General features: G+C 30.2%; 2 protein-coding genes across 2 annotated transcripts; both read right to left on the reverse strand.

Moving 5' to 3' along the window:
• Nucleotides 1-3,965: 3,965 nt before the first annotated feature.
• On the reverse strand, nucleotides 3,966-5,183 carry LOC107934563 (uncharacterized protein At3g28850). Its single transcript, XM_016867024.2, has one exon. It carries the CDS (start codon nucleotides 4,887-4,889, stop codon nucleotides 4,197-4,199), a length of 693 nt encoding a protein of 230 aa, XP_016722513.2. The 5' UTR covers nucleotides 4,890-5,183; the 3' UTR covers nucleotides 3,966-4,196.
• Nucleotides 5,184-11,511: 6,328 nt separating this feature from the next.
• LOC107934584 (RING-H2 finger protein ATL70) lies at nucleotides 11,512-12,315 on the reverse strand. The gene has a single exon (XM_016867045.2). The coding sequence runs from the start codon at nucleotides 12,246-12,248 to the stop codon at nucleotides 11,736-11,738; it is 513 nt and encodes a 170-aa protein (XP_016722534.1). The 5' UTR covers nucleotides 12,249-12,315; the 3' UTR covers nucleotides 11,512-11,735.
• Nucleotides 12,316-23,091: the final 10,776 nt, after the last annotated feature.

The following is a 23,091-nucleotide window of genomic DNA, read 5'->3' on the forward strand; positions in this document are numbered from 1 at the left end:
GACATTATTACTATTGGTAGAAGGTCTATGAAGGGCGTGTAATTGCTTGAATATTTTTTATAATTGTATTCATAAGAATTGACTTTTTGTTCGCTTTGGTTGCTTATATGACGTTGTATAGAAACATGGTATGTGTAAATGTCTAGATTTTTGTTAAACATGTGAAAAAGTGGTTTTTGAAAAGAAATTAAGAAATTTGAAAGGTGTTTTATTTTGGGCCATTCCGGTGACAAATGCGACCTCCAGAATTTGGTCAAAACTTCTGGGTTGGATTTTGTGGTGTTACATTTAGTGGCTAAATGTTTTTCAAGCAATTTACGTGTCTTTTATATATTTCTTTTTTTAAAACTTGGCTCTAGGTTTGTTAGTTTTTTTAACTTAGTGAACTATGTAGCTTTGCTTTAGGATTACTTAAGTTATCTAAACATCAATTTTAAGTTGCATGTGAGATAAGTCTTGTACAATTTAAATATTCAATTGTCATGCTTCTTATTTTATGAAAATATCCTCTGTAATTAACATAATTTATATTTTTCGAGGGTACTTTAGTTTTTTTTAATTTAATATATATTTTTTAATTTTAAGTAAAAATATGCATATGGTGGGGGTTTGAACACATGCAGTTGCATTAATAAAATTTTAGATTTACCACTTTGCTAAATCTTTATTTTACACATTTTATTACCTCCATCAATTGTGTGTGTATATATATATTATTTAAGCCCTTAATTGAGCTTGTGTCACCAGTCAAATGGGCACTAACTTGGTTAGGAAAATTACAAAAATATTATTTTGTATTTAAAATATATACTATTATTTAAGCCCCTGATTGAGTTTGCGTCACGAGTCAACTGGACCCCAGCTCGATTAGAGAAATTACAAAAATATCCGTTAATATTTGAAATAAATTATATTACTTGGGAGTACTTTAGTATTTTTATTTAAAAAAAACAAATAAAATATGAGATTTAAACCCACACCAATTACATTAATAAAACCTGAAATTTACCACTCAATCAAAATTTTATATTAATTTTTTATATGTTTTAATTTTATTATGCATAAATTATTACCTCCATAATTATTTATTATATATTATTTCTAAACACACATATATGTTTTAAATATGTGATTTTCACATGTATACGCGTGCTATAAAATAATATTTTTTTGAAATAATTCTTGTATGAATTAAATTTGTTTGTGCAAGAATATTTTTTTAAAGAAAAGATCAAAGTATTTAGGGATGGAAATCAAAACCTTACGTTTCAAATTTTGACTAGAAATTAATTTCAATTTATATAAAAATCGATGCTATTGGATTGTATTGAATAAATGAAAATTATATCATACTCTTATTATTACCGTAATCTGATTTCTACAAATGTTGATAATTAAGTTTCTTGTCGACCCAAAGATGGATGAAGGGAGTGAAGTAATTGGGATTTGAGTAAAATATGGATTGAGTTTAGGCTAAAATAGCTGGTTGCCCTTAAATGCTAAAAGCCAAAGCTAAATTACTCAAAATGTGTGAGAATCATTGGCCAATGGCCCCTACGTGGGGGTTGCAATGCTTTGCCAAAAGCAAGCTAAAATTGAAAAATGCTACTATCGTCCTTAATTAGATGACATAAAGTTTTACAAAAGATTCCAAATTAATTTGCTTTTATCAATAACCCTGAATTTTAAGTTGGTTGTGTTAGTTTTAGATCGGATTAATTCGAGTTTTAAAAAATTTAAATTATTTTTTGTTCAAATCATATCTAGTTTGAATTGTTTTGGGCTTGAGGTCATTTTGGGTTTTGTCATTTGGGATTACTTGTTCAAATTATTTCACGTTCGAGTCATATTCCAAGTTTGAGTCATTTTAAATTTTGATCATTTTGAGTTTGAGTCATTTGTAATTTCAGGATGTTGACTCTTTTTTTTAAATGAAATTAGATTAGGTTGGGTATAATTTGAGTTAATCGAATTGGATTTTAGATTTGTATCAAAATTGATAGGTCTAATTTTAAGAGATTGTTAACCATTTCAGGTTTTGGTCATAATCCAAATTGGATCACATTAAATTTGGTTCAAAATAATCTAATTAGATTTAGAGTTTGCATCAAAACTGATAAGTTTAATTTTAAGAGATTGTTAACCTTTCTTCGGTGCGTATTTTTTTCATCTTCGGTCCGATTTACTTCAAATTTTGTTCGAATAAGCATTTTTGGTTTGGGTTTATTTTCCTATTTTTAATAAGGATCATTTATTTTGTAAGAGGTTATGAACTTGTTTTCAGAGTAAAATTTGCATGTCTTCATAACCTTGAGACTTTGTATTTGGAATTTGGATTAATTTGAATTATAATTTTTTTACAAACTTTTATGGTCTTAAGATATTGTGAAACTACTTTAAATCTAGTTGTTATCTATTTATTGAGTTTTAACTCGATTAGCATGTGCATTATTGTCAATACAAATGCATGGGTTCGAGTTTATGGGTTGAGAGGGACTGGATAGTTCTAAGCATTGTGTAAAAAAAAAAAGATCAAAACCTGTAACCTATAATGAAATTATTCAAAAAAATTTAGTTGCTATCTTGACAACTTAAACACTTTTAATTTTAAATTCGGATTAATTCAAATCCAAACCAAAAATCATAAAAAAAGTCCATCAAACTTAAGTCATAAAATACCCAATTTCATAAATTAAAATTCAATCAATCATTCAAGTAATTACTCTTAAAATACCATCCAATAAGTCTGAAATTCAAATAAAATTGTTGGAGAAAATTATTTTTAAGATGACACCATTTTCCTTGCATTTTTTTTTATTTTTTTAAATTCCTCTCAATGACTTTATCTAAGTCTTAAAGAAAGAGCCCATGTGCTTGCCTCCTTTTTCACTACAAATAATGATATCAATGTCATCTCTAGACCATGACATAACAGTCACTTTGTCAACCTCCAACTTTTAACATAACCTGTTCCATGCTTCTCCAAATTGGTATATTTCACATTACCAACCATTCATAAAATGTTTGATGTTTTCTGATATTTAGGTATTAAATTAATTAGGCTTCATTTGATAAATGATATATTTTTTTATCTAAAAAATTCTCTTAACACAATGGTTAAAACTAGACATAGTCTCTCCTCAATTTATGAATAAGAGGATATTACGTTTCAACATTTTTGAACTTACGTCCTTCTACATTGACAAAAATACCCATATCAATCGAGTTAAAACTCAATTGACTTTAAATTCGAATCTTAAATTAGATAAATTAAATAAACTAATTAAATTAAACTTTGGGTTTATGTTATTTTATTTTGGCTTTTTGTTTTTGAGAGTGAAGAAGTGAATGGAATTGAATCGTAACCATCTATTTTATTGTTTGACTCTTCTAGAAAGTGAAAAGAAAGTTGGGTCTTAACCCTATTGATTGATATCAACTTTTTTTTAAGCTTTACATCCTAAATTTGAGGAGAAACTTTAATTAATTTTTTGCTTTATTTGTTGATAATCATTAAAAGAAATTCAAAGCTGCAAAAAAAGGTAAAAGTAAAAAAGAGAGAGTAAAAAGCCACAAACAAACTTAAAATCTAATTAAAGTGAGAACAAGAATCAAACATATTAACTTGACTATAACACACACAAAAAAGGAAGAGATTTCCATGAAAAAGAATTATTAAAAACCCCAAAATTTTGAATTGAATTAATTATTTTATTAAACAATTTAGTTTAGTATTTATAATGATTAATTTATATAAATATATCATAACACCAAAAAAAAAAAGATTTTCATAAAATAAAAAGAGAATTAACCAAACCCAAAATCCAAAAAAAAAAAAACACATACACAATGTTCAACAAAGTTATGTTTTAAGTATTTCCAATCACAATTATACAAGTTTCAAAGTCATAGGACATGAATTTAAATATGAAAATATTCATGATGGATATATAAATATTGGGATATAACTTTAAAGGATCATTTAAATACATGAAAAATTTTAAAAAATACAGACCCGAATTTAGATATAAACATATATCTAACACTTATGTCTAAATTCGAATAACATAAATTGGAAAAAGAAATTCTTACTGATGCACAAAACACTAAATTAGATAATAAAAAACAGAGTTCATCACTTTGTTCATCCACAAAACACTAAATTAGGACCCTTCTAAATGGGACTTAGATTTCTTTCAGCAGCAAAATGGGCATTTGACCAATCCATTTTCATTACAATCATTGCATTTCTTAATGCAAAACTCATTATCTTCCTTATGATGATGATGATCATCATCTTTTTCTTCATAAACCTTGCGGCTGCCATTGCAACTAGTGCAAATCAAGAACCTCAAATTGGCACAAGAATTGCACGCATTATTGACGATGCCACCGTTCGATGGTACCTCTTCCAATAGCTTCTTTAGCTCGCCTCGTTCGTGTAGTCCGATGATTTCGTCGGCTCCACCGATGCACCGGCCTTTAACGAACACTTTTGGAGGTATAACTCGACCACCCAAGATTTCCCATAGCTCTTCCCTGTACCCCATATCCATTGAAACATCTCGCTCTTGGATTGTTATTTTGAAACTATTTAAAAGAAACCTTACATTGCTACAATCTTCAAATGTTTTACGAATACCTCTTAAGCTTGTTGTGTAGAAAATGACTGAATTTTCACCTCCTGGTGGACATTTCTCTTCGAAATCCGATAAAGATGGATGTTCTTCCGGGTCGAGGATGTCGGTTTCGGGTTCTTTGTGTTTTCGATCTTTAACGTACGGTGATTCCGGGACATTAAGGTGAAAGACTAAGCCTTTGATCTTTGTATTTGTAGGGTTGAATTTGAGTTTTTTTAGAAACCTTCTTCCTTGTTGCATGGCTTTCATTGCTTTGAAGGAGAGAAATGATAAGAGAGGTGATTGGGAAGAGAGAAAGTGAGGGAAAGTGAGATGGAAAATTTTAGGGTGTGATGAGATAAAGTGGTGAAGGAACTGGGAAAAAGGGGAAATGTGTTGGGATTGCTTTTGAAAGTTGTGTTGATTGAATCACTGAAACCAGTGGGGCATGGTTTCACCATTGGAATCCACTGACCCATGACCAACATTTTTGGTGCCTCATCATGGCATTCATGCATCATTCAGTCCCTAACCTGGCAATATGCATATTTTGTACTTTGTATTTCACCCATTGATAGTGTACAAGTCTATACATTGTCAGTAATATTTAAAGGAAAACATAAAGCAACGTTGAGTACTTGAAACTTTTTTCAATGACAACTTCTCAACTTTGTCATTGAGCTTTTTCTTTATCTATATTAATCTTAAAATTTGATAATTTTTTTAATTTTAATTCATGTGATGATGTAACACTCTAATAGAATGTCACAACCGCTTAAAAATTTATAATATTTTATAAAATTTATTTATAAAAACTATAACTTTCTCAAGTTAGAGTATCGCACTATCACATGAACTAAAACTAAGAAAAATAGTCAAGTTCAGAGATTAATAAGGTTGTTTGAATCGGATTGGACCAACAACTGACCAAAGTATAGTCCGGAGGGTGACTTTCAATTGGTTAGATCAAGAATTAGTATGGACTGGTTGAAACAGTTAAGAAATGGTTGATCAATAATTCTTAATATTTTTTAATCAAATTGCTTGGATTGGTTAGACAAACGAAATGGTGGTCTGACCAGTGTCTTTTTAAAAATATTGGGGATTAATATGGATAAATTCAAGAACAAAATTTTAAAAAGTTGTTAAGTCTAGAGCATAAAAGTTACCTTTAACCCTATTTAAAAACACTATCAATAAATTATATTTATTAGATTTTTTTTAATAGGTGGCATCTCACAGTTCACAGTATATAAACTTATACTAAACCAAATGATAATCATATGATCAAATTATTGTTTTAGCCCCTCTAATAAAATCAAAATTGAGATTTAATTTTTATATTTTAATTTGATTAATTTGATTCATCTAATTTTATAATATCATTAATTAATTTAAATATTTAATACTATTGATTATTTGTGTTGAAATGCTGATGTAATATTTTTTTAAATGTTCATGCCAAAGGATGTTCTTATGAAAAATCCATTTCACATTATAATCATTTATAATATTAATTATTTTGGATTAATTAGTGGTACTATAAAAATACAAGAATCAAATCCTAAATTTTAACATAATCCAAATACCAAAATTGTAATTTTACCTAATGAAATCTAAAGGTTATAAATAACAAAAATTGATGTTTTAATAATTTTATGGTACGAAAATGACAAACTTAAGGACAACAGTGTCCCTACTCCTATTAATATAATAACCATACCCTTGAAATATGGGATGCATGCTATTCTATTAAGCTTAATTAAAAATAAAAAGTTAGAGGTGTACATGGGTCAAGTAAGAATGTTGTTAGAGAGTTTTTTAATTTATTTTTTCTAAAATCCTATTAAAACCGATTTATAAGCCAAGACTATTATAACAAAAATAATTGTCATTGATACTTTAACTCTCGAATAAGTTTAGATGGAATCAATATCTGTATTACAAATTATTATTGAATCGATTGTTTAATTGATTAAATTGAAATCTCGGTTCAATAATCAATTTTTTTTAATAATATTGATAGATGTTGCTCGAGCTAAGGCATAGCTAGTGGGACAGGCATTGCATTGGCATTGGCTCCTTAGCGTTAGTCCTTTTCAGTTATAAAGTATTTAATTTGAGTCCCTTTTAAACAAATTTTTTATCATCAACTCCCAAACTTTTAATGTTTTACTTTTATTCTCCAATACCGAATTCCTTCATTGATAACAAGATGCTAAAATATTGAATTAGTGCCAATAAATCATTGATTGAAGATAGAATCGTGTCCTAGAAAGGAGTTGAACTTTGTTCCTCTTTTTTGCATGATAGTGAAACTTGATGGTCCAATATTTATTGACATATCACATGGTGGTATGGAAGCCAATGAATGAAGATGATTGGTTTGAAAAATTGAGCCTTGGCCAACTAATAAAAGAGGTGATTATGTTGTAAATGGTCATATGATATATAGCAAGCGTGCAATGGTTGCATGCTAGGTGTCACCCTCTATCACCATTCACATTTAATTTAATTTTATATTAGAGATGACAAAATTCGATCCGTGATATGAATTTTACATCAATTATTGATTATTCTACCCTACTTTGATTCTCTTTTTAAAATATTATATGTATATAAGTAGGAGAATTATCTTAGTTTGGGGAGATCTTTTAGATTATATAAGCGGATTTAGGTGTAAATGCCCCTTATAGAGTATAATAAAAAAAGTAAATTTATAAATAAATGCGAAATTTGTCACTCTCAACTGGTCGTGGAGTTTAAAAACACTCTACAAGTTGTGGATCAAATAATTACTCTTAAATGTATATGCTAAAACCATATAAAAAATTATTTAGTATACTGACTGTGAAAATTTTAACTCCTTAGCTCTCGAAGTGGGGAGTTAAAAATTTTCATCATTTCCGTATGAAATAGTTACCCAAATCATATATATATATATAAGGTACACTCTCAGTAGAATTTTTAGACTCCACAAGTAGGGCCAGGGGTTAACAAGTGTCCTATAGGGATTAAAAATAATATTTAAAAAAAAGAGACACTTGTCAATTTTTCAATAATGTTTTTGAAATATAAAAAGTATACTGCCAGTATACTAAATACTAACCCATATATATATAGTGTTAATATTTTATACATTAATATTGAATTATTTTTACTCTACAAGTATGCCTAAGTATTGTCACATGTCCTATTTTTCAATACTTAATTTTTTTATTTTTTATTACACCTAAAATGAGACATGTATTGTGTTCTGAATTTTGCTTATGGACAATGTATGAAATAATTTTTCGAATATTATATGGAATAATATTTAATATACTACCTGTAGGGGCGTAGTTAGGGGGTTGGTAGAGGCCCAAGCTCCCTTAAAATAGAAAAATTTCTATTTAGGCTCTTTAAAAATTTTAAAATTTTAAATTAGTAAAAATAAAATTGCACTTTGGTCTCCCTAAAAATAATAAAAATTGAATTTATTCTTTTAAAAATTATAAAGATATAAGCTATTAAAATGGTAAAATTGCATTTTTATTATCGTAAAAATTACAATTTAATTTCGCCCCCCTAAAAAAAGGTTCTAGCTTCGCCCTGACTATCGGTGAAGTTTTTAGACTCCATAAGTAAGGTGAAGGGATTGGCGAGTTTCCTATAAAGTTATAGTGAAATATTAAAAATATATTTAAAAAAAAACACATGGCAATATTTCAAAAATCCTCGTGGAATAAAAAAATACACTACCAATATACCAAATATTAACCCTTATTATATTTATACTAGAGAATTATATTTACTAAAATTATATTTACAAATAAAATACAATATATACATCTACAATTTTAAATTGAAAGTAGTTAGTATAAAATAGGGTGGAGCTTGTGTAGAGATGTTTTGTATATTACCAATATCAATGAAGATTTTTAGCATTCATATAAGAGTAAGGACCTTTTTATCTTAGCCCTTATTGTTGGGTGAAAATATCGTTCAAGTCCCTCTATTATAGAGATTGATTTAAATTAATTTTTTTACTGTTAAATGATTAATTTAGTCCTTATACCAATAAAAAAAATAAAATTAAATTTTAATAGAGCTAATAATTACTGTTTAAAAAATGAAATGAAATTATTACTTTTCATTTGCAAATCAACTCCAAATAAAATATTACATTTGCAGAACCATAAAGATTTTAAAAATATTAATTTTATTAAATAATAAATGTTAAATCTATTAAATTTTGGTCTTATTAGATTCTTTTTTATTAATACAATGACCAAAATTGATCCATTTAATATGCGAATTAATTTGAACTAATCCCTATAACAGAAGAACGTGCCAAGTACTTTCACCCTTATCGTTGGTAGTAATTAAGATTTAAATAAGATAAAATTTTGCTATTGGTCTTTTTACTTTACTTGATTAGTCATTGTCCTTTAATTTAGTTAATTTTAGTCTTACTTTTCAATTGATTAATTTCAATCCTTGTATTTTTTAAAATTTAAAATTTTAGTCCTCACCCAAACAGTAGTAGTTAAATTTGTTTGGTTGAATTCTATTATTGGTCTTGTACTATGCGTAATGTTGTAGATTTAGTTGATATTCTCCAATTGAATCATTCTTTTTCTTTCTATGGGCCACTTAGATCATTCTTAATCCCTATATTTTTTGAATTTTTAAATTTTGGCATTGACACAAATTATAGTTGTTAAATCAATTAGTTGTTTTTGTGTGTGTGTGTGAGTAATATATAGAGATAATAAGTTGTCATGGCATTACACACCGACATGGTATTACATATGTGCTAATTAACATGTTTGCTACACCAAAATTTTAAAATAGCATAATTTAACAACTAGAGGTGACGCCAGGGAGCTAGTAAGGGCCTTGGCCACCTAAAAATGAAAATTTTCAATTTAGCCCCTTTAGAAATAATAAAATTACAAGTTAATCCATGGCAAAATAACACATTGGTTCCCCCAAAGTTTTAAAAAGATTTTGTTTAGTCCCTTAAAAATGATGGAATTATAAATTAATACATGATGAAATTACATTTTGATCTCTTAAAAATTTGATAATTCAGTTCCAGTCCGCTAAATTTTTTTTTTGGCATCGCCCCTGTTAGTAACTGCCATTTAGTTAGAATTGAAATTTTAAAATTCAAAAAAGTATAAGGACTAAAACTGACTAAATTAAAGTACAAAAATTAAATCCACAACTTACACATAGTACATAGACTAATAACATAATTTAACCTTTAAACAACCATCATAACGTGCAACTACAATTATTACTTTACAAATATAATTCTTTTCCATCATCGATATTTATCGAAATTGATCAATAGAATGAAGCATGCACAAAGGTGAAAAATTGACAAATAAATAGCTCAAAACAAATAAAAAATTAAGGTAGTATTTCCTTATTGTGGAGTGAAATTCTTTCACTACATCACACCTAAAACAATCCCAGTTGACCTCATTGCTCATCAATCAAACAAATAAAAGCAAGCTTGAGACTTCACAACAAAAAGTCATTCAAAGAAAAAGAAATTAAAGCAAATGCATATGAAGATGATAGAGGACCAGTTTGCAATTGGCACCAATATTTATGAGGCTGGTCTCTTTTTTATTAAAAAAAAAAGACTTCGAGGGCAGAATTTTTTATATCAAAATACCCGTTTTACAATTTTATATAGTTTAATTAAATTTTTAATTTTTATAAATATTTTATAATAGGTATTTTGTTTAATTTTATGAAATTTAATATAATATTCAGTCTGATCATGTTGGAATCGGGGAGTTTTCGAATGTTAAATTTTATATAATATCAAGATTATGGTGTACAGAGTTGAGATAAGAGACGTAAAAGTTAAATCGAGGTTGATATGAGAAAAAAAATCCATCTCAGTTCATTACCATCCTTATCCTCAATAAGCTATATTACCTAGATTTAATTGGAGTGTCGAATATAATTATATGTTTGATATATATATTCAACTTTTTTCTTTTTCGTGTATTTGAATATATCTTAATTCCATGTTACCCACAAATTTTATTTTAGAGTTATTTGTGAAAATGATTGAGAAGGAGAGAAACTAGAAGTTTCATAAATGTTCTTCAATTGTATTCTTATTGGGCAGCAAGAAAATCAAGTTGGATCTAACTGATATCAAATACTACAACCCAACTCATATGCCCATTTGTATGTACCATTAAAAAGGGTTGTCCCCAAGCCTTTTTTTGTTTTTTTGTTTTTTCTCTTTTAATACCCTTTGATACTCTAAAGTCACGTTAAGTTTCAATTAAATTTGGAGTCGAACCAGGTTAGACCCCTAAATAGGAAATAAAACTCCCTTAATACTATTTTCTCCATCCATAATATTCGAACTCGAAACTTTATTTAAAGGCATAACCTTCTTACTACTCAACCCAACAAAGGTTAGCAATATTTTCTTTATTTTCGATTTTCTTGCAATTTGTTCATATATATATATGGTTTCTGAAAAGTCTAAACTTATGGAGAAACTAGAAAGTTTCTAAATGGTTTCAGTTTCTACTAATTGAATAGTTTCATTGCTATGAAACTCATAAACTTGATTAACAATTCAATTTGAAGTAATCTAAGTAACACAATGACTTTTCAATTGGGCTGGTTGGGTTGATTTGAATTTGGTCTGGATTGAGTCAATTTAGATCTTAAAATTTTGGGCTATTTTGATTAATTAATTTTAGGTTCGAATCATTTCAAGCTATATCAAATTCGGATTCGAATCATTCAAATTTTAGGATCAAGTTTTCATTTTGAACCATTATAGGATTGAACCGCTTCAAGTTCATGTCAATCCAAGCTTAAATTAGATATATTCTAATTTTGGACATTTTATGATCAAATAAAGTTGGATGGAATTTAAATTCAAATTTGTTGAATTCGAGTCAAAATGGATAGATTTATTTTTCATAAAAACGTTTGCTCTGTTTGTGTGACAATCCAAAATTCAGATGTGTAGGAGAACGGGAAATAACTTTTTTACCATCCTCATGTTAACAGCAATTTTACACTTCATGAATGGCAAAGAGAATTGAGGGAAAAAAAAGGTACAAAAAAACACTATTCTTCATGTCAATCACCGGGCCTGCTCGGCAATGGAGCAACGTGATCATCGGCAGGTGGCATCGACAACGGTGTTGGGATTGGAGACGTCCGACAAACGGGACACGTGGATTGCAACCGCAACCAATGGTCGACACACTCAAGATGAAATAAATGTCCACAATTAGGCAACATCCTAAGACTATCACTACCCTTATAATCATTCAAGCATATAGAACAACACGTATCCGTAGAACCTTTCTTCAATAGCTTAGCCTCGGAGTACGTCAATTTCGGGTAGCTTTTAATTGTTTCCTCATCAAGACCACCACCGTCATCAACAAAGAAGCTCTCGGGATCGATCATGTCGCTATTTGATGGCGGGGCTTGCGGTGATTGGAAAGCCTTGCTACAAACGTAGGAAGCCAATGCGGTCACGACGATAATCAAGAGGATTATGGCGGAAACTCCGATTGCATACCCAAATCTGCTCACCTCTTTGGAGTCGACGAATCCCGAGTCGGAATCTAATGAAGCGCTCATTTTTCATGGAATAGTGAAAGGAGAAGAAGGGAGGGGATTAATGGGGGATCAAAAGAGTGGTTTGGTCAGCCATGGAAGTGGTTTCATGTTGTAAGGAAGCTAAAAGAAAACATTGAGAATAGAAGGGTAAAATCGACAATTCATTAGAATTAATTTATGTTTTGGATTATGGTTTATTAATTTGTCTGAAAGTTTTTGTAAGTCAAAGGTTCTGATTCTAATTTTAAAATACATACATCACTTCATACATTTTTATATTTTACCGTTTATATTCAAGATTCGTGACTGTTCTTTTCACGCAATCTGTCTTACCAATACACCCAATACTGATTGATTAATTTTTAATTTTTTAATGATATATAATTGTATGATCCATTGATAGTATATAATTTTATGTATTATCAATATATTAAATGTAAACCCTCAATTTTATATGTTATTATTGAAAAAAATATATTATTTTTTTAATGCTAAGATTGTTTAATAGAAGACTTTGGATAAGGAAACTAAAATTTAATCGAAAAAGTGGTTAGCAGTTAGTTTTCAACTACCGTTCATTATTCTATTAATTCATTTAATTATGGAAATGATATAGTTGATTTTGATTTATTCAATTGATGACATGGCATCTAATTATTTGTTCTTGAATTTATGAATTTTGATTATCATAAACACAAATAATATGAGATAAGTTGCAAAGCTAAAATTGATAGGTTGATCAAAATTATGTTTTCAAGTGATTCAAAACTTTCAATCTTGGGTGCAGGAAATTCGACAATTCTTCTTCAGATAATTTCTTTACCAAAGTCGAATATGATTCTAAGTTAGTATAAAAGTAAACTTACATTTTTACTCTCTCAAATTTATTCTTTAATTTTGGTCCTTCAAGAAAATTTTATGGATTTTGATACTCATGATAACTTTTTAGTTTGGAGAAACAATTTTTTTCAATTCGTAATGATCTAGCTAGGGTCTCGATTAATTAACCATAGTTAAGAGCAAGTGAGATATGTCTCCAATATCACTTGAATTGGTGGATTCTCTTTAGATCGCTCATTCTTTTTGTTCAACAATAAGAAGACATGATCTAATTTATTGATGTGTATTAATTTATATAGACAAAACATCATATTCAAACTTGGTGGATCATTGTATTATAAGTTGTCGAGCAATTAATCCCATTGTTATATAAGTGAACAATTTAATATTGAAGAAAAGAGTTGAAATTGATAAATTAACATAACTTTTAAAATTAAAAAAATACTAACTTGTCATAAGGGGAAAACCTATTTTTTTTTAAGGGTGTCGAAATTGTATTATAAATTTTTTGTGAGGTTAAAGTGTAATTTTATTTTGTATTCACTTATGATTTCATCACTTTGAAAGGACTATATAGAAATCTTTTTATTTGGAGGGGGGGAGTACAATTTTACCACATAATAACTTTTAATTCTATCATTTACTAGGAGACTAAAAAACAAATTTTTCATTTGAGGAGGCCAAAGCTCTTGCCCGCCCCTCGAAATTCGCCGTTGCCTCCCATCCTTATATTGTTCCCAAAGGCACCAAATATAGTGCTGCTTCCGATAGTACTTCCACAAGGCAACCCATTTTCAATTGCACCACTACCAAAAGGCTTAAAACCCAATAGTTGCTGCCCCATATCGGTGGTGGCTCCTCTTAAATATCCATATAAAGGCACCCCCACGTCAGATTTGCCACCAAGTGTATGTCCTGGCAACAACCCTAGGTTGTCTTGAGCCACAATATCACCAATAGTATGTTCTGTTAACAATATTGGTAAATCATTGATCCAACATCAGTGGCTTGTGTTTGCCGCCAATTGTTTGAGTTGTCAGGTCTCCGTGAGGGAGTCAATGAAAGAACTCGATATGTTTCTGTATCTCTTCCATCTTCTCCTCCACCAACCATATTAGCCCATTAAGTTCACCATTGTTGAACTTATCAAACCCTTTCCCTTGCTCAAATTGATGCATCAAATGGTCCATTTCAACTTCATTGTTCCTCTTTTGTAGCTTCCTTAACTACTTTATCTGTCGTAATTTGATAGGTCAAATTAGGCTCTCTAATACACTTAAGTAGCTTACGCTTAAAAAGTTTACATGTCTTTTGTTAATTTTTAGTTCTAAGCATTAATAAACATTTTAAATTAATTTTTACACCATTTTGAGACCCAAATTGGCCAATCGTGCCAAGGGGAACCTAACAATGTAATTGAGTGGTTTAAGAAGTCGATGATGGCCCAAAATTGAAGAAATCACCTTTAGGAAGGGGGTATTGTGACACTGAGGCCATTGAAGTTGTGATACCCTTGACAGTGCTAAAATGAAAAGAATTTAGGCCAACTATAGTGATATATATTGTGATACCAAATAATAGGTATTGCAATGCCCTACTTGATGGGTGAAAAAACTACAAAGGCAATTTTATGTCCAGCAAGCTTAAGTCTATTTTTCACTTAAGGGCAAAATGATCAATGTTTAGCTAAATGCTAGTAGGCTATAAATACAACTTTATAAGCCTTTCATTTCAAATTTTGTTGGTTGGTAGTTTCCTTTATTTTTCCATAGTTTTAGGGTTAGATTTCTTTTCTTTTTCTTTCATTTTTAGATCAAATTTTCTCTGTTCATTTTAGATTAGATTTTATTTTTATTGCTTTATTTCTTCTTTATTGTTAAAGACTCTTGTAAATGAAGATGGATCAAATATTAGGGTGTCATTGGTTCCACATCTAAATAAACGTTTTGTACCTTTCTCTTTTTATTGTACATAACAATTGTTTGATAAAATGTCTATTTGGGTGGTAACCTTTATCATGTGCTAAATTGTTTGATGGTTGGTTGATTGGTTATTTGTTAGTTTAAGTTAATGTTTATGCTTGATTAATTGGTTGTTTGATTATATTGAAATGCTTAATACACTAAAATTGACGTGTCTAGTGAAAAAACTAGATAAATAAGACTGAGAGGAGAGTTTATGATTTGATAGTTCAATATAATTGTGCCAAATAATGAGACCGAAAGGAGATCTATATGCCTAGGTGAGACCGAGAGGAGATTTCTAGCTAAGAATGACAATCAATATAATTTATATAGGTTTATTACTTTAGTTAGCAATTAACAAATCAATCGACCATCCTTTGGGTTCGATAGTTTAAACAATTTTTTTTACACAATCGATAGTTTAAATTTAGTTTTTAAATAATTTTTTTTGGAATTTACACTAATAATTTCTGATTCGATGTGATTAGTAATTGTTTAATTTTTAATTAACTTGATAAACACATTTATCGACAATCCTTTGGCTTCGATCCTTGAAATGCTCTAGTGTTCCATTGAGAGTAAAAATATTACAACTGACACTGTCCGCTTCTAGTTAAAACCGTACATTTAAACTATTTTATAAATTTGTTTGTTTTTCTATGCACGAGTGCATGTGGTCATTGCTCTTTGGATTTAGTGATCCTTTCTTTGAGGTAGGTTTCCTAGTTTACCATCTTCTTCAACTGATCTAACTTGTGCGTCTTCCTGTACTCATCGAGTTTTTGTTGCACCTCGTTGTGTGACGACCATAAAATTAGCTCACTTTCATCAGGATAATAGATTACATGATAAGTATTACCACCATAAAGAATGGTCAACTCACTCATCTTTTTCATTAAACCTAACCTCCTTTTCTTGAGACAAGTTCTTTTAGCACTATCATTTGGTATCCTTGTAAGCATGACCTTTTTTCTTCTCATTGTTTTAGGATTCAACAAAAACCCAAATTTCAATGGAGGATATATGGAAGAAGATATTGTAGGGTTTGCTTTTAAATGGAGTGCGGATGAGTTGTTTAAATAGCGAAGGGAATGAAGGTTTTGGAGGGAATTTTTGGGTTAATTTTTGAGAATGATGCATGCACTTCACATATTAAGAAAGTCCACTTGTCAAGATTTTTTGAAATAAATGTGGGGATATTGTTGGCGAGATTTTACAAGGGGCGACATGTAAGAGAATCCATGTCTTTCAAAATTTTATTTAGGTCTCCAAACTTTTTAGCAAATTCTAATTACTTTTTTAATTTTTTTAAAAGTTTAGTTAAACCCTCTAAAATTGTACCCATTAATTTTTTTAAAATTTTTAAAATTTTGATTCCCCAATTTTTTTTATTTTTGGACCTCTAAGAAAATATTATGGTTTCACCCTTGTGACAAGAGATATTAGATCTTAAGTAGTTTACATGTATTTTATTTTATTTTTCTATTTTTAGTTCTAAACATTAATAAATATTTTTTTATTTTTTACACTATTTTGAGACACAAATTAACCAATCGTGCCATGGTGAACCTAAAAATGTGATTGAGTTGTGTACAGAGTTGAGGCTGACCTGAAACCAAAAAAATCACCTATAAGAAGGGGGTACTGCGGTATTGAGGCCATGGAAGTTGTGATACCCCTAACAATGCCGAACTAAAGAGAATCGATGCCATGTACAGTAATATCGCGATACTGATACCCCTAAGACTATCAGTCTCAAGACTGTTGTCGATATTGCGATATTGCTTTGTGACGGGTGAAAAAAATACAGGGGAAATTTTATGTCAAACAAGCTTAAGTTTATTTTTCACTTAAGGGCAAACTAATTAATGTTAGGTTAAATAATAGTAGGCTATAATTTAAATTTATAAGGACCTGAAACCAAAAAAATCACCTATAAGAAGGGGGTACTGCGGTATTTAGGCCATGGAAGTTGTGATACCCCTAACAATGCCGAACTAAAGAGAATCGATGCCATGTACAGTAATATCGCGATACTGATACCCCTAAGACTATCAGTCTCAAGACTGTTGTCGATATTGCGATATTGCTTTGTGACGGGTGAAAAAAATACAGGGGAAATTTTATGTCAAACAAGCTTAAGTTTATTTTTCACTTAAGGGCAAACTAATTAATGTTAGGTTAAATAATAGTAGGCTATAATTTAAATTTATAAGCCTCTCATTCAGATTTTGTTGGTTGGTAGTTTCCTTTAGTTTTCCATAGTTTTAGGGTTAGATTTCTTTTCTTTTCATTTTTAGGTTAGATTTTTTTCTTTTATTTTTATATTATATTATATTATATTATATTATATTATATTATATTATATTATATTATATTATATTATATTATATTATATCATATTTTGTTTTTTTTTGTTTCTTTTTTTTTGTTAAAGACTTTTGGAAATGAAGATGGATCAAACCTTTGGGTGTCATTGGTTCCACATCTAAATGAGCATTTCGTACCCTTCTCTTTATATTGTGCATATCAATTGTTCGATGAAAAGCCCATTTGGGTGCTAAGTTTTATCACGTGCTAAATTCTTTGATGGTTGGTTGATTCGTTAGTTGTTGGTATAAGTTAATGTTTATGCTTGATTAATTGGTTGTTTGAGTATATTGAAATGCTTAATAAACTAGAATTGATGCCTCTAGTGAAAAATCTAGATAAATGAGACCAAGAGAAGAGTTTATCATTAGATAGTTTGATATAATTGTGTCAAATAGTGAGACTGAAAGGAGATCCATATGCCTAGGTGATACCAAAAGGAGAGCTTATGAGGTATCTTTTAGTTTAAGATGAGACCAATAGGAGATTTCTAATTAAGAGTGACAATCACTATAATTGATATAAGTTTACAACCCTAGCTAGCAATTAACAAATCAACGAACCATCATTTATCATTTACATTGTCCAAAGCAATAGGGAAGAAAATTAGATTAGTTAGTTTAATCGATAGTTTAAATTTAGTTTTTAAATAAGTTTTTTTTGGAATTTGCACTAATAATTTTCGATTGGGTTCAATTAGTAATTGCATAATTTTTAATTAGCTTGATAAACACATTTGCAGACAATCTTTTAGGTTCAATTCTTGGAATGCTCTAGTGTTCCATTGAGAGTAAAAACATTACAACTGACACTGTCCGCTTCAAGTAATAACTGCACATTAAAACTATTATATGATTCTTTTTTGTTTTTCTCTGCATGCATGCATGTGGTCACTGCACTTTGGCTTTAATGATCCTTTCTTTGAGGTAGGTTTCCTTGTTTACCATCTAATTCAAATGGTCTAACTTGGGTGTCTTCCTATACTCATCGAGTTTTTGTTGCACCTCGTCGTGTGAAGATCATATCATCGGCTCACTTTCATCATGTCTATAGATTACATGATAAACATGACCACCATAATGAATGATCAACTCACTCGTTTTTTCATTATCCCTAACCTCCTTTTCTTGAGACTGGCTCTTCTAGCATTATCATTCGATATCCCTGCAAGCATGACCTTTTTTTTTCTCATTGTTTTAGGATTAACCAAAAACCTTAATTTCAATAGAGGACATATAGAAGAAGATATTGTACAATTTGCTTTTGAATGGAGTGGCTGATGAGTTCTTTAAATAGCGAAGGGAATGAAGGTTTTGGAGGGAATTTTTGGGTTAATTTTTTAGAAAGATGCGTGGACATTACATATTAAGAAAGTCCAGTTGTCAAGATTTTTTTGTAATAAATGTGGGGATATGGTAGGTGAGATTTAACACGGGGCAACACGTTAGAGAATCTATGTTTTTTAAAATTTTATTTTGGCCTCCCAAATTTTTTGCAAATTCTAATTAATTTTTGTTTAAACATTAAAAGTTTAGTTGAAGCCTCTAAAATTATACTCATTAATTTTCTTAAAATTTTTAAAAATCTAATTCTGTAAAATATAATTTTTACTTTTTGGTCCTCCAAGAAAATTTTATGGTTTCATCTATGTATGTGACAAGCCATATTAGATCTTGATACTCATGGTAACTTTTTGGTTTGGAGAAAAATTCTTACTTAATCCATTATGATCTAGCTAGAGTCTGGATTAGTTAACCATAGTTAAGATCAAGTGAGATATGTCTCTAATATCACTTGAACTGGCGGATTCTCTTTGGATCACTCATACATTTTTTTTGTTCAATAATAAGAAGATATGATCGAATTTATTGATGTGTATCAATTTATATAGACAATATATCAAATACAAACTTGGTGGATCATTGTATTAAAAGTTGTTGAGAAATTAATCCAAAATCTTTTTATTTTGGGTGCCAAAGTACAATTTTACCATATGGTAGCTTTTAGTTCTATCATTTATTAGGAGACTAAAAATCAAAATTTCCATTTGAGGGGGCCAAAGCCCTTGCCTACCCCGCTAAATTTGCCCTTGCCTCCCACCCATATAACGTTCCCAAAGGCACCAAATATATTGCTGCTTCCGATACTACTCACATGAGGCAACCCCATTTTAATTGCACCACCGCCAAAAGGATTAAAACCCAACAGTTCAACTTTTTTTTTGAACTCATATTATCCGATGAACTTCACCATTTTTGAAATCATCAACTCCTTTCCCTTACTCCATTTGTAGCATCAAATGGACCATTTCAACTTCTTTGTTCCTCCTTAGTTGCTTCTATAGTTGCTTGATCTACCATAATTTGGTATGTCAAATTAGGCTCTCGAATACACTTGAGGTGCTTATTCTTAAGCAGTTTACATGTCTTTTATTTTTTTAGTTCTAAACATTAATAAAAGTTTTGTTTTAGTCTTTACACCATTTTGAGACACAAATTAGTCAATCGTGCCATGCGGAACCGAACAATGTGATTGAGTTGTATAGAGAGTCGAGGATGGCCCGAAACCGAAGAAATCACCTTTAGAAAGGGGCCATCTATAGAAAAATCACGATACCGAGACCCACAAGACTCCCAATCTCAAGGCTATTGTGGGTATCACACTAACGTTGTCAGACGGGTGAAGAAATAGCAAGGAAAATTTTATATCCAACAAGCTTAAGTCTATTTTTCACTTTAGGTCAAAATAATAAATGTTAGGTTAAATGTTAGTAGGCTATAAATACAAATTTATAAGCCTTTCATTTTAGATTTTGTTGGCTGGTAGTTTCTTTTAGTTTTCCATAGTTTTAGGATTAGATGTCCTTTCTTTTCATTTTTAGATTAGATTTTCTCTTTTCTTATTAGACTAATTTTTTTTTCTCTTTTTTTGTTAAAGAATCTTGTAAATGAAGATGGATCAAACTGTTGGGTGTCATTGGTTCCACATCTAAATGAGCAATTCATACCCTTCTCTTTATATTGTGCATATCAATTGTTCGATGAAATGCCTATTTGGGTGCTAAGTTTTATCAATGATAAATTCTTTGATGGTTGGTTGATTTATTATTTATTATTTTAAGTTAATGTTTGTGCTTGATTAATTGGTTGTTTGATTATATTGAAATGCTTAATAAACTAGAATTGACGCCTATAGTGAAAAATCTAGATAAATGAGACCGAGAGGAGAGTTTATCATTTGATAGTTCGATAAAATTGTGCAAAATAGTGAGACCGAGAGGAGATCTATAGGCCTACGTGATACCGAGAGGAGAGCTTAGGAGGTATCTTTTAGTTTAAGATGAGACCAATAGGAGATTTCTAGCTAAGAGTCACAATCACTATAATTTATATGAGTTTATTACCTTAGCTAGCAATTAACGAATCAAACAACCATCATTTTATGATTTACACTGTCCAAAGCAATAGGGAAGAAAATTAGATTAGTTAGTTTAATCGATACTTCAAATTTAGTTTTTCATATATTTTCTTTTAGAATTTGTACTAATAATTTCTGAGTCGGTTCGATTAGTAATTGCTTAATTTTTAATTAACTTGATAAACACATTTATAGACAGTCCTTTGGGTTCGATCCTTGGAATGCTCTAGTGTTCCATTGAGAGTACAAATATTACAATTGACACTGTCTGCTTACCGCACATTTAAACTATTTTATATTTTTTTTTGTTTTTTTCTGCACACGTGCATGTGGTCACTACTCTTTCGCTTTGTTGATCCTTTCTTTGAGGTAGGTTTCCTAGTTTACCGTCTTCTTCGAACAATCTCACTTGGGCGTCTTGCTGTACTCATCGAGTATTTGTTGCACCTCGTCGTGTGATGACCATATCATCGGCTCACTTTCATCAGGTCTATAGATTACCTGATAAACATGACCACCATAATGAATGATCAACTCACTCGTTTTTTCATTATCCCTAACCTCCTTTTCTTGAGACTGGCTCTTCTAGCATTATCATTCGATATCCCTGCAAGCGTGACCTTTTTTCTTCTCATTGTTTTAGGATTCAGCAAAAACCCTAGTTTCAATGGAGGATATATGGAAGAAGATATTGTACGGTTTGCTTTTCAATGGAGTGGTCGATGTGTTGTTTAAATAGCGAAGGGAACGAAGGTTTTGGAGGGAATTTTTGGGTTAATTTTTTAGAAAGATGCATGCACTTTACATATTAAGAAAGTCCAGTTGTCAAGATTTTTTTGAAATAAATGTGGGGATACGGTAGGTGAGATTATACAAAGCGCAACACGTCAGAGAATCCATGTCTTTTAAAATTTTATTTTGGCCTCCCAAAATTTTTGCAAATTCTAATTAATTTTTATTAAAAAATTAAAAGTTTAGCTGAAGCCTCTAAAATTATACTCATTAATTTTCTTAAAATTTTTAATAAAATTTAATTTTTACTTTTTGGTCCTCCAAGAAAATTTTATGGTTTCATCCATGTATGTGACAAGCCATATTAGATCTTGATACTCATGGTAACTTTTTGGTTTGGAGAAAAATTCTTACTCAATCCATAATAATCTAGCTAGAGTCTGGATTAGTTAATCATAGTTAAGATCAAGTGAGATATTTCTCCAATATCACTTGAAGTGGCGGATTGTCTTTGGACCACTCATACATCTTTTAAGTTCAAAAATAAGAAGACATGATCGAATTTATTGATATGTATCAATTTATATAGACAATATATCAAATACAAACTTGGTGGATCATTGTATTATAAATTGTTGAGAAATTAATCCAAAATCTTTTTATTTTGGGTGCCAAAGTATAATTTTACCAAATGGTAGCTTTTAATTCTATCATTTATTAGGAGACTAAAAATCAAATTTTCCATTTGAGGGGGCCAAAGCCCTTGCCTACCCCGCTAAATTTGCCCTTGCTTCCCAACCATATATCGTTCCCAACGGCACCAAATATATTGCTGCTTCCGATACTACTCACATGAGGCAACCCCATTTTAATTGCACCACCGCCAAAAGGATTAAAACCCAACAGTTCAACTTTTTTGTTGAACTTATATTATCCCATGAACTTCACCATTTTCGAACTGATCAACTCCTTTCCCTTGCTCCGTTTGTAGCATCAAATGGACCATTTCAACTTCTTTGTTCCTCCTTAGTTGCTTCTATAGCTGCTTGATCTACCGTAATTCGGTATGTGAAATTAGGCTCTCTAATACACTTGAGGTGCTTATTCTTAAGCAGTTTACATGTCTTTTATTTTTTTTAGTTCTAAACATTAATAAAAGTTTTGTTTTAGTTTTTCCACCATTTTGAGACACAAATTAGTCAATCGTGCCATGCGGAACCGAACAATGTGATTGAGTTGTAAAGAGAGTCGAGGATGGCCCGAAATTGAAGAAATCACCTCTAGGAAGGGGATACCGTGACAATGAGGCCATGGAAGTCATGATGCCCCGGACAATGCTGAAATGAAGAGAATTGAAGCCATATATAGTAAAATTACGATACCGAGACCCTCAAGACTCCCAATCTCAAGGCTATTGTAGGTATCGCGCTACAGTTTTCTGATGGGTGAAAAAATAGCATGGAAAATTTTAAATCCAACAAGCTTAAGTCTATTTTTCACTTTAGGGAAAAATGATTAATGTTAGGTTAAATGTTAGTAGG

This window comes from Gossypium hirsutum, chromosome D11 (assembly GCF_007990345.1).
Source record: "Gossypium hirsutum isolate 1008001.06 chromosome D11, Gossypium_hirsutum_v2.1, whole genome shotgun sequence".
NCBI lineage: Eukaryota > Viridiplantae > Streptophyta > Magnoliopsida > Malvales > Malvaceae > Gossypium > Gossypium hirsutum.

Excerpts from the sequence above, each read along its gene's own strand:
- LOC107934563 (XM_016867024.2), bottom strand. The coding sequence starts at position 4,889 with ATGAAAGCCATGCAACAAGGAAGAAGGTTTCTAAAAAAACTCAAATTC.
- LOC107934584 (XM_016867045.2), bottom strand. The coding sequence starts at position 12,248 with ATGAGCGCTTCATTAGATTCCGACTCGGGATTCGTCGACTCCAAAGAG.